This window comes from Micromesistius poutassou (genome assembly GCF_964030765.1).
Source record: "Micromesistius poutassou genome assembly, contig: SCAFFOLD_1198, whole genome shotgun sequence".
In the NCBI taxonomy this organism is placed as follows: domain Eukaryota; kingdom Metazoa; phylum Chordata; class Actinopteri; order Gadiformes; family Gadidae; genus Micromesistius; species Micromesistius poutassou.
This window is the reverse complement of record NW_028178391.1, coordinates 1-12,500: the sequence shown is the minus strand read 5'-3', so window position 1 is coordinate 12,500 and position 12,500 is coordinate 1. Positions and strand designations below refer to the sequence as shown.

The 12,500-nt window shown below is 51.8% G+C and overlaps 1 protein-coding gene across 1 annotated transcript in view; it reads left to right on the top strand.

Annotated features, from left to right (window-relative positions):
• Positions 1-12,494, top strand: part of LOC311374575 (FACT complex subunit SSRP1-like) — a gene marked incomplete at its 3' end in the record, with an annotated part of 13,241 nt that extends 747 nt beyond the window's left edge. Inside the window, exons 2-15 of the mRNA XM_084490394.1 lie at positions 251-330; positions 747-932; positions 4,486-4,591; positions 5,134-5,327; positions 5,897-5,997; positions 6,589-6,718; positions 7,163-7,266; positions 7,889-8,017; positions 8,753-8,974; positions 9,902-9,974; positions 10,908-11,040; positions 11,121-11,166; positions 11,424-11,556; positions 12,349-12,494. Of these exons, the coding sequence (XP_084346520.1) occupies positions 277-330; positions 747-932; positions 4,486-4,591; positions 5,134-5,327; positions 5,897-5,997; positions 6,589-6,718; positions 7,163-7,266; positions 7,889-8,017; positions 8,753-8,974; positions 9,902-9,974; positions 10,908-11,040; positions 11,121-11,166; positions 11,424-11,556; positions 12,349-12,494 (1,757 nt within the window). The remainder of the gene's footprint in view (positions 1-250; positions 331-746; positions 933-4,485; positions 4,592-5,133; positions 5,328-5,896; positions 5,998-6,588; positions 6,719-7,162; positions 7,267-7,888; positions 8,018-8,752; positions 8,975-9,901; positions 9,975-10,907; positions 11,041-11,120; positions 11,167-11,423; positions 11,557-12,348) is intronic.
• Between the last annotated feature and the right edge of the window lie 6 nt (positions 12,495-12,500).

The following is a 12,500-nucleotide window of genomic DNA, read 5'->3' as shown; positions in this document are numbered from 1 at the left end:
TGTATATACATATATGTCTATATGTATGTATATATGTATATGTATGTCTATATGTATGTATGTATATATGTATATGTGTGTATATATGTGTATATGTATATGTATATATGGGTAATATGTATATAATATATGGGCTTGACTCATCCTTCATCACCAGCAGGTCTGACCCACTCCTCTGGGTAGGACTTCATAAAGGCAGAATAATGGCCACTTTCCTTGTTTGCTTTAAAGTGTTTTTCTCCTCTATTAGTAAAACAGTCTTGGTCTGGGGTCGAGATGGGCGACACGCTGGAGTTCAACGAGATTTACCAAGAGGTCAAAGGCTCCTGGGTCAGTATTTGTCTGCCGTCCAATCCAGCTCAAATCTGTACACATTGAAGTGCTACTTCTGCCTTTACATGAAGGAGCTGTTGTTATAGCCTATATTATATATATATTATTATAATATATATATATTGTTATAGCCCTGATTTAGATCCCTTTGGCGCTCCCTGTTCTGCCCTGGAATTCGTTTTACAAAGTACACATGTTGTACTAAATTCAAACCTGTTTTTTGAAGAGATTTGCATACTACTCATTGATAATAAGTACATAAATATATTATGTACATTTTAACCAGTAAAGTAGTTAGGATTGTACATGTTTACAAAATATGGATTGATGACTGAAGCTGTCAAATCCTTACTGTGTGTGTGTGTGTGTGTGTGTGTGTGTGTGTGTGTGTGTGTGTGTGTGTGTGCATGCAGAACGATGGGCGGCTGCGCCTCGCTAAGCAGAACGTGGTGTACAAGAGCAGTAAGACGGGCCGCGTGGACAACATCCCAGCGGCGGAGCTGAGCCTGGCCCAGTGGCGCCGCGTGTGTCTGGGCCACGGCCTGAAGCTGGCCACCAGTGGGGGAGCGGTGTACCAGTACGACGGCTTCAGAGACACGGTGAGGGGGACTGGTGTACCAGTACGACGGCTTCAGAGACACGGTGAGGGGGACTGGTGTACCAGTACGACGGCTTCAGGGACACGGTGAGGGGGACTGGTGTACCAGTACGACGGCTTCAGGGACACGGTGAGGGGGACTGGTGTACCAGTACGACGGCTTCAGGGACACGGTGAGGGGGACTGGTGTACCAGTACGACGGCTTCAGGGACACGGTGAGGGGGACTGGTGTACCAGTACGACGGCTTCAGGGACACGGTGAGGGGACTGGTGTACCAGTACGACGGCTTCAGGGACACGGTGAGGGGGACTGGTGTACCAGTAGGACGGCTTCAGGGACACAGTGATGGGACTGGTGTACCAGTACGACGGCTTCAGGGACACGGTGAGGGGGGGACGGCTTCAGGGACACGGTGAGGGGGGGGGGGGGGGGGATGGCTTCAGGCGTCTTCAGTCATCAGCACATAACTGCACCGTGATAACAGCCCAGATGTTGTGTTTATTGTGTGTGACGAGGGATGCACCAATAAGAAAGCCATTTTGATGACCTATGACCCTACCTCCGATAGGCCGATGCTCCACACTGGTTGTTTTTGCATATTAAGGCTGGATGTCCAGCCTGGCCCCAGGCTGGCCCATAGATGTAGTGAGATTAGAGGTCCTGTTTGCAACCGAGTTGGAGAATGACGATGGGCACTGGTCCAGAGAGGGTTATCGCTGAAAAATAAACGTCTCTTGTTATTATTTAGTTGTGCCCCTATTTTTGCGAACTGTGCCCCTCAAAATGCAGAGCTTAGGAGCACAGTGGTTGAGGGTAAAAGGTTCCTGTAGAGCTGAACCAGAACTACAGATTTATTACTAGCCTGAGTCTATGCTACTACTCCTTGGCCTTTCTCTATAGAAATGAGTTGTAATTAAGAACCAAAATGTTTTCTCTTCATTCGTTCTCATTCATTAACTTTAGTATTAATGTTAAGTGAATCTGAGTGGCTGTATTATTCAGTTTATTTTATTTAAGTGAATATTACAACAACAATGTTAACTGATCACCATAGGCTGTTTAAAAGGTGACGTTATGACCAGAAATTATTCAATTTTTCACCCTACTGCTCTGTATAGAGCAGTGACAACACAGATTAATTAATTATGTATTAATTCTAATAATTATTGCTTTTAACTTTTAACTTTAGCGTAAAGGTAGCGCACATTGGATAGTTGTGTGGATCTCCAGTAGAACGCTGGCTGTGGACGGCCCGTCCACAGGGTTACTAAGTCGATAGAGCAAAAGATCAGTGCTCAGCTGGGTGAGCCGTAGAGGAGCCTGAGAGCGGACAGAGAGCGGACAGAGAGCCGTAGAGGAGCCTGAGAGCGGACAGAGAGCCGACAGAGAGCCAGAGAGCGGACAGAGAGCGGACAGAGAGCCGTAGAGGAGCCTGAGAGTGGACAGAGAGCCGACAGAGAGCCAGAGAGCGGACAGAGCCGGCTGTTGCTTCCAGTTCCAGCGCTTTTATTTATACGCTTTATTACTGAAGAGATCCCTGGCCTCTGTTGGAAGGCCGTGTGTGTGTGTGTGTGTGTGTGTGTGTGTGTGTGTGTGTGTGTGTGTGTGTGTGTGTGTGTGTGTGTGTGTGTGTGTGTGTGTGTGTGTGTGTGTGTGTGTGTGTGTGTGTGTGTGTGTGTGTGTGTGTGTGTGCACGAGTGTGTTAGTGCACGCACTCACATAGTGTGGTTAGTATCCTCAAGTATTTGACCTTTTTCCGTTTGCAGCTTTTCCGTGTGTGAAGCGTGGGCCTAATGGGATTAATGAGGGAGCTGGCGCTGCGTGTGTGTTCTGTAAACACAGTAATCATGGGCTCATGCGCCTCAGTGTTTATGTCCAATCAGCTCGTGATTTGGCCGGGCTCTTCATGCATGATGTCTGCTTGGAGGTTGTTTTTGTATTGGGCTTCGTAGCGCTCAGTGGGTATGCTGCTGCCTGTACGGCCGCTCTGTCAACACCAAGCTCATCCCGGGGCCCGGGGCCCCCAGCCTGCGGGCCCCCAGGGTTTAATCAGCGCCTCTTCGGAGATGAATCCCGTCCAGGCAGGAGGGCGCGACTCTGAGGTCATTGTTTATCATGGCGGAGCCAGCGGCCTCAGGCTGGAGGCCCTGAGGCCGCTGGGAGGAGGAGAACGCTGCTCCCTTCTCTATGAGCAGGGGGAGGGGGAGGGAGTCGGATAGGAGGTGGTGGGGGAGGCAGGGGGGGTGGTGAGGCACAGGGTTGGTGGGTGGGGGTTGGGGAGATGGGGGTGAGGCGGGGGGAGGTGGGGGTTGGTGAGGTGGGGGTGAGACAGGGGGAGGTGGGCTGCCCTGCCGGGGCAGGCAGATGGGGGGGGGGGGTAACAGTAAACTGATCCTCTAAACCCTGATTGTCTCGTTTCCTCCGGGAATCCTCATTTGCGTGACGTATACAAATGCTCCCACTGGGCGCTCATGTTTGTGCCACACCATGTATGTTCTTAGTATGTTCAGACGTGGGACCAGGATGTGCTTTATTGTTATGGGGGAGATTGTAGTTTATTTGATGAGGTGAGGTAAACAACAGCCTTCAGCCAAAACGGTAACAGTGAGCCTGTTGAGCGCTGGTGGAGCGCACACGCGCACGCACGCACACGCACATCAACACCAGCGGGACACTTCCACCCAGACTACATTTTATGTGCGCTGTAAACGTTTCGCACGTTTTCACATCTGAAATGCTTCTTCTGTCCTCCGATGCTCTCAGGCAAACGTCTCGAGGCGCTCTAACAGACCTGAGAGGGGAGCTGGCCCACGTTAATCGGCCCTCTCTCTGCAGGCACTAATTGGCCGCAGTCGCCCCACAGCTCTCCAGGTGCATAAACTCTGGTTCCCACAGAGCGGTCTCCGCTCCGCCACACGCAATCACAATCACTTCCACGTGTGTGTGTGTGTGTGTGTGTGTGTGTGTGTGTACTCCTGTCTCTTCATTTGGAATCGGCTCTGCTGGAAAAATAAACCGACTGATTGTCGAACATGGGAACGGTAGAGAGGGGGGCCACGTATTACTCTCTCTCTTCTGCTGGGGCCCCCAGTGATGGCGGGGCCCCCTCTCATGCGGGCGGGGCTCTGATGGCAGCGGGGACAGCTCTTTATTTGTCTGCTTAGCAGCTCGATGGCTGTCGTTTGTTAACTCTTCCCTCCACCTCCTCTCTCCTCCACCCCCTCTCTCCTCCACCCCCTCTCTCATCCACCTCCTCTCTCCTCCACCTCCTCTCCTCCACCTCCTCCTCTCCTCCTCTCTCCTCCACTCCCTCTCTCCTCCACCCCCTCTCTCCTCCACCCCCTCTCTCCTCCACCCCCTCTCTCCTCCACCTCCTCTCTCCTCCACCCCCTCTCTCCTCCTCCTCTCTCCTCCACCTCCTCTCTCCTCTCCTCCACCCCCTCTCTCCTCCACCTCCTCTCTCCTCCACCTCCTCTCTCCTCCACCCCCTCTCTCCTCCTCCACCTCCTCTCTCCTCCACCTCCTCCCTCCATTACCCCGTCATCCATCCAGGACTTTGAGAAGATCTCAGAGTTCTTCAAGGCCAACTACAAGTTGGAGCTGACGGAGAAGGACATGTGTGTCAAAGGCTGGAACTGGGGCACGGCCAAGTTCTCAGGTAGGCACTAAACCCCCATACACTAACCCCCTACACACTAACCCCCTACACACTAACCCGCACACACTAACCCTCCACACACTAACCCCCTACACACTAACCCCCTACACACTAACCCTCTACACACTAACCCTCCACACACTAACCCTCCACACACTAACCCCCACACACTAACCCTCTACACACTAACCCTCTACACACTAACCCTCACACACTAACCCTCACACACTAACCCCCACACACTAACCCCCCACACACTAACCTTCACACACTAACCTTCACACACTAACCCCCACACACTAACCCCCACACACTAACCCCCACACACTAACCCCTCACACACTAACCCCCACACACTAACCCTAACCCCCAGATGGTTTTTGACACTGTCTCTCAGTAGTCCACTAAAGTAGATTGTTCAGGATGGTATTTAAATGTTTGTTATAAATATGACACAAAATAAAGTTTTATTTAGAGAAGTGCGTCCCTCATTGCTGGCAGTAGCTGGGCTGGCGTCTCATAGGCTCCTCCCCCCCCCCCAGGCCCCCAGCTGGCGTTTGACGTCAACGACAGCACGGCGTTCGAGATCCCGCTGAACAGCGTGTCCCAGTGCGCCACGGGCAAGAATGAGGTCACCCTGGAGTTCCACCAGAACGACGACGCCGAGGTGTCCCTCATGGAGGTCCGCTTCTACGTGCCCCCCGGCCCCTCGGACGAGGGCCAGGACCCCGTGGAGGTGAGTCCCCGCGCTGTGACTCTGTGGTGACACTAGAGGGAGCTGTGACTCTCTGTGGTGACACTAGAGGGAGCTGTGACTCTGTGGTGACACTAGAGGGAGCTGTGACTCTCTGTGGTGACACTAGAGGGAGCTGTGACTCTGTGGTGACACTAGAGGGAGCTGTGACTCTGGTGACACTAGAGGGAGCTGTGACTCTCTGTGGTGACACTAGAGGGAGCTGTGACTCTGTGGTGACACTAGAGGGAGCTGTGACTCTCTGTGGTGACACTAGAGGGAGCTGTGACTCTCTGTGGTGACACTAGAGGGAGCTGTAACTCTGGTGACACTAGAGGGAGCTGTGACTCTGTGGTGACACTAGAGGGAGCTGTGACTCTGTGGTGACACTAGAGGGAGCTGTGACTCTCTGTGGTGACACTAGAGGGAGCTGTGACTCTGTGGTGACACTAGAGGGAGCTGTGACTCTGTGGTGACACTAGAGGGAGCTGTGACTCTGTGGTGACACTAGAGGGAGCTGTGACTCTCTGTGGTGACACTAGAGGGAGCTGTGACTCTCTGTGCTCCTCCAGGCCTTCGCCCAGAACGTTCTCTCCAAGGCGGACGTCATCCAGGCCACCGGGGACGCCGTGTGCGTCTTCAAGGAGCTGCAGTGCCTCACGCCCAGAGGAAGGTATGGGACACACAGACAGACAGACAGACACCACGCACTGGGCACTTGGAATGACCTTCCACTGTTCATTGAGAAATACTCCAATGTCGATACAACAATGAGTATGGAACCCACTACGCGCCACGCACTGGGCTCCTGCTGACTACACCAGGCGGGATGTGATCTTAGCGTGTATATGCTGGGCTCCAGTCCTACATGGAGTCAATGTTTTCTTATTGGACGGCCCCAAAGCAGCAACTTTCAGTCACTTCATATCAGTGATGTAGAGAAACAAAGTCAAGGTTCTTTGTTGCAGTGCTCTGATATACTCCCTAAACATGATCCAGTGTCCCGATGACAGGAGCCCAACGGGACTCTGTTGGGCTCCAGTCACTCACTGATCACTGAGACAACCAATGCTTAAAGTACGTTTGAACCCACATCAATTCTTCTGATACTTCAATAGGCTCTGCCTTCTGGCTGTATGTGTACCTTTAGGTTCATGTATACGTGTATGTATATGTATACGTTTAGGTTCATGTATATGTATAGGTATACGTTTATGTATATGTATAGGTTTATGTACATGGCCTGACTGGGTGTTTCCTTCAGGTACGATATCCGTATCTACCCGTCGTTCCTCCACCTCCACGGGAAAACGTTTGACTACAAGATCCCCTACACCACCGTGCTGCGGCTCTTCCTGCTGCCGCACAAGGACCAGCGGCAGATGTTCTTCGTGGTACGTCACCTCTCCTGTCTCTGTGAAGCGCCACATCGTGGTCCGCTGTTCTAATGATAATGCTCTCATTAGATTAGTGATGACCGTCTGGAAATGGTGGCTTTGTGTGATTAGATACACATACAAACACACACATACATACAAACACACACACATACGTACGTACGTACATACATACATAAGTGCATACATATATATACATACATACATACATAAGTAAGTACATACATTAGTACATACATACGTACATAAGTACATGCATGTATGCAACTAGGGAATGTTACCTGTGCACGTTGTAGGCAGTGCGTCGGTCTGGCTCTATCCCTGATTAAGTTCAGTTAATCATTCATTTTATTATGGAAATCACACTCCAGCTCAATAAAGAACAATTGAATATGTACGCATCATTAAAGCATCAAAGTCCCATCATGCACCTGTCCACAGATCAGCCTGGACCCGCCCATCAAGCAGGGCCAGACGCGCTACCACTTCCTGATCCTGCTCTTCTCCAAGGAGGAGGACCTCAGCCTCACCCTCAACATGAGCGAGTGAGACACACACACACACACACACACACTCACCCTCAACATGAGCGAGTGAGACACACGCACACACACACACACACACTCACCCTCAACATGAGCGAGTGAGTCTGGACACTCACTCACTCACTCACACTCAAACAGGGCTGTGTCCTCATGTGTGTCCTGTGTCCTCATGTGTGTCCTTGTGTGTGTCCTCGTGTGTGTCCTGTGTCCTCGTGTGTGTCCTGTGTCCTCGTGTGTGTCGTGTGTGTCCTGTGTCCTCGTGTGTGTCCTGTGTCCTCATGTGTGTCCTTGTGTGTGTCCTGTGTCCTCATGTGTGTCCTGTGTCCTCGTGTGTGTCCTGTGTCCTCATGTGTGTCCTTGTGTGTGTCCTGTGTCCTCGTGTGTGTCCTGTGTCCTTGTGTGTGTCCTGTGTCCTCGTGTGTGTCCTGTGTCCTCATGTGTGTCCTTGTGTCCTGTGTCCTTGTGTGTGTCCTGTGTCCTTGTGTGTGTCCTTGTGTGTGTCCTGTGTCCTCATGTGTGTCCTTGTGTCCTGTGTCCTTGTGTGTGTCCTGTGTCCTTGTGTGTGTCCTTGTGTGTGTCCTGTGTCCTCATGTGTGTCCTCATGTGTGTCCTGTGTCCTCAGGGAGGACGTGGAGCGGCGCTTCGAGGGGAAGCTGAGTAAGAACATGTCTGGCTCGCTGTACGAGATGGTGAGCAGGGTGATGAAGGCCCTGGTCAACCGCAAGATCACCGTGCCCGGGAACTTCCAGGGGTAGGTCGGCCTATCAGGACCCTTTATCACAGAGGAGGAGGAGTCCCGTGGGCCTATCAGGACCCTTTATCACAGAGGAGGAGGAGTCCCGTGGGCCTATCAGGACCCTTTATCACAGAGTAGGAGGCTGCCTGTCCACGGCGGGCGTTAGCGTTGGTCCCTCCAGGCCTCCTGCTCCCTAACAGTAGGGTTAACCCTACTGTTAGGGTTAACCCTAACCCTACTGTTAACCCTACTGTTAACCCTAACCCTACTGTTAACCCTACTGTTAGGGTTAACAGTAGGGTTAACCCTACTGTTAGGGTTAACCCTAACCCTACTGTTAACCCTACTGTTAACCCTAACCCTACTGTTAACCCTACTGTTAGGGTTAACAGTAGGGTTAGCCCTACTGTTAGGGTTAACCCTAACCCTACTGTTAACCCTACTGTTAACCCTAACCCTACTGTTAACCCTACTGTTAGGGTTAACCCTAACCCTACTGTTAACCCTACTGTTAACCCTAACCCTACTGTTAACCCTACTGTTAGCGTTAACAGTAGGGTTAACCCTACTGTTAGGGTTAACCCTAACCCTACTGTTAACCCTAACCCTACTGTTAACCCTAACCCTACTGTTAACCCTACTGTTAACCCTAACAGTAGGGTTAACCCTACTGTTAACCCTAACCCTACTGTTAACCCTACTGTTAGGGTTAACAGTAGGGTTAACCCTGAGGTCGTGTCGTCCCCCCAGCCACTCGGGGACCCAGTGCATCACCTGCTCCTACAAGGCGTCGTCGGGGCTGCTGTACCCTCTGGAGCGAGGCTTCATCTACGTCCACAAGCCGCCCGTCCACCTGCGCTTCGAGGAGATCTCCTGCGTCAACTTCGCCCGCGGCACCACCACCACCCGCTCCTTCGACTTTGAGATCGAGACGAAGCAGGGCAACCAGTACACCTTCAGCAGCATCGAGAGGTAACCAGTACAACCAGTACACACAACCAGTACAGCTTCAGCAGCATCCAGAGGTAACCAGTACAACCAGTACACACAACCAGTACACCTTCAGCAGCATCCAGAGGTAACCAGTACAACCAGTACACACAACCAGTACAGCTTCAGCAGCATCCAGAGGTAACCAGTACAACCAGTACACACAACCAGTACACCTTCAGCAGCATCCAGAGGTAACCAGTACACACAACCAGTACACCTTCAGCAGCATCCAGAGGTACGCTCTCAGACAACCAGGCAGAAATGGGTCATGTCTGGTCCCACTGGTCCCACTGGTCCCACTGGTCCCACTGGGGCCACTGGTGCCACTGGTGCCACTGGTGCCACTGGTGCCACTGGGGCCACCAACTCTCATTGCGTGGCTCCCAGTCGGTCCGGGCCGTCTTCTGGAGCCTTGCCGCTCCGGGCCGTTGGCATCATGCCTTCATTCTTTTGAAAGAGGAACTTCAACACATTTTAAAATGTATTGAATAGATCCCTCCTTTCTTTTTTTTACGCCAATGCTTCCAGAGCTCTCCTCACAGAGTCTCTGCTCCTCCTGTACCACAAAGCTCCACCTGCTAATAACACGCTGGTCATTAGGTCCTATCAAGGGACTATGAATGTTTCCCTCTTCTGGCTATCCATCAAGCAGGATAATGCGTGTGCTCTTATCTTGAATAGCCGTAGTGCAATTTAATTATAACTTTGCACAGTGCACAAACCAGCCTTAAGTGTGTGTGTGTGGCCTGATAAAGTCTTAAAGCCTGATAGTTGAAAGGTGCGTCTTGATAACTGTTTTCCTTGTGATCAGGACCTTGCTCTCCATCCCATTAGGTGACCAGTTGAATCAGTCAGTGAGGCGTGTCCCTTCCCCCTGAACTAACGGCCACACGTCTCTCCCACTAGAGAGGAGTACGGCAAGCTGTTCGACTTCGTCAACGCCAAGAAGCTGAACATCAAGAACCGCGGCTTCAAAGAGGTGACTGTTGGTCTGCTGCAGTGTTGTGATAGTGTTCCATTCATCCCGTGCCCAACATGTATCCTCACTGACGTGTCCTCACTGCCGTGTGTCCTGTGTCCCTCTCTGTCTGTCCTCGTCCCCGTAGAAGAAGGTTGGTATGGGCAGGGCCTCGACCGCTGGTGTGGCGTGATTACTTGCTTGCACGGTGTTTTTGCTCTGTCTGGTGTGTGCTTGTCCTAATGTTGGAGAGTGGGAAGTGTGTGTGTGTGTGTGTGTGTGTGTGTGTGTGTGTGTGTGTGTGTGTGTGTGTGTGTGTGTGTGTGTGTGTGTGTGTGTGTGTGTGTGTGTGTGTGTGTGTGTGTGTGTGTGTTTGTTGAATGGGGTGTGTGTCTTCTGTGTGGCCATTTGGGTTGTTTATGTGGAGTTGACTGGTGATTGGCCTGATGATAAACTCCTTGTTTTCCTACTAATCATGACGTGACTGAGTGGGAGTCTCTGCACCGTGTTCTGCACCCTGCTGACTAATGTTCCCGGGTCGTGACCCGGTCGTATCTCCCAACACCACCTCTGGTGGCGCGCGCTGGTGTTGACGTGTTGCTAAATGGATTTCACCCCAGAGATACCCCAACCTGTTTATTGTTTTACCAGTTCAATGACGGAGCATCACTCCAGGGTGATTGGGATGGTGGGTCCACTGCAATTAGGGAATGGGCAACATTGAAATGATTCTTGACATTTTCTTTATCATCTGGCAATTCAGATGTTTTGTTTCCGAGTGCCTACCTGTGATTTTTCCGGCTGAGTTGTCTCCTCCCTGATGGTCTGGGGCCTGATTGGTCGCCGTGTCCGACGGCCCGGTGTGGCTGGGGGCTGATTGGTCGCCGTGTCTGACGGCCCGGTGTGGCTGGGGCCTGATTGGTCGCCGTGTCTGACGGCCCGCTGTGGTTTCAGGGGCTGAAGGGCAACAAGGACGAGTACAGCGACTCGGACGAGGACCAGCACGACGCCTACCTGGAGAGGATGAAGGCCGAGGGCAAGATCAGGGAGGAGGGCAACGACAGCGAGGAGTCGGACGGCGAGAGCGGTGAGCGGCCAATCACAGAGGGTCTGAGGCGGAGCCTCGCGCCCCACGCTGACTACTGACTTTATTACTCTGCTCCTCAGATGAATCCTTTAACCCTGGAGAGGAAGACGACGAAGTGGCAGAAGAGTAAGTGATCGTAACCCTGGGGTACCGCGTTGTAAAGATAATTCTGCTTACATTTAATAGATACAATAATACAATAATGACCCTCTGCTAAGGATCTGGGGTTTCACTCATTTTACCAGCAAGCGGTGATTGGGAGCTGTTTGTATTCCCACTATCCTAGGGACATGTTTGACATGGAACATGGCCTCAGGTCCTTTGAGTGCTGCTCTGCTGGTTCTGGTAGGAGGTTCTCATGGTTCTCCTCTCTTCCTCTGCAGGTACGACAGCAACGCGTCGGAGAGCGACAGCAGCGAGGGAGAGGGGGGCAGCGACCAGGAGGAGAAGAGACAGAAGAAGGCCAAGAAGCCCAAGGTGGTGAAGGAGAAGAAGGAGAGGAAGCCCCGCAGGGAGGTGAGGACCAGGGGACCAGGGGACCAGGGGACCAGGGGGTCCATGGTCTCCCACTGGTTACTACACAACGTTTGTCTGACCATGTAGGCTCCACCAGTGGAGGTCTTTCTGTCCCCAGCAGAGGAAATGATCCTGATTTGGCACATTGAGGGCTCTCTCAATAGTCTATGGCAAACTGATTATAACATTTTTTATAACATTTTATAACATTTTATATCTTAATGTTCCCAAATAGTGTCTCAGTATTACTGGGGTTGGATCAAAGGGATAACGTTCCTGACGTCCCAGCGGGGGTTAACCAGCACGGTCTGTTGTTGTTAACCACAGAGCTGTCTGTTGTTGTTAACCACAGAGCTGTCTGTTGTTGTTAACCACAGAGCTGTCTGTTGTTGTTAACCACAGAGCTGTCTGTTGTTGTTAACCACAGAGCTGTCTGTTGTTGTTAACCACAGAGCTGTCTGTTGTTGTTAACCACAGAGCTGTCTGTGGTTAACCACAGAGCTGTCTGTTGTTGTTAACCACAGAGCTGTCTGTTGTTGTTAACCACAGAGCTGTCTGTTGTTAACCACAGAGCTGTCTGTGGTTAACCACAGAGCTGTCTGTGGTTAACCACAGAGCTGTCTGTTGTTAACCACAGAGCTGTCTGTGGTTAACCACAGAGCTGTCTGTTGTTAACCACAGAGCTGTCTGTTGTTGTTAACCACAGAGCTGTCTGTTGTTGTTAACCACAGAGCTGTCTGTTGTTGTTAACCACAGAGCTGTCTGTCTGTCTGTCTGTCTGTCTGTCTGCAGAAGAAGCAGAAGGAGGTGGGCGGGCCCAAGCGGCCCATGAGCGCCTACATGCTGTGGCTCAACGCCAGCCGTGAGCGCATCAAGGGGGAGAACCCGGGCATCTCCGTCACGGAGATCTCCAAGAAGGCCGGAGAGATGTGGAGGGGGCTGGG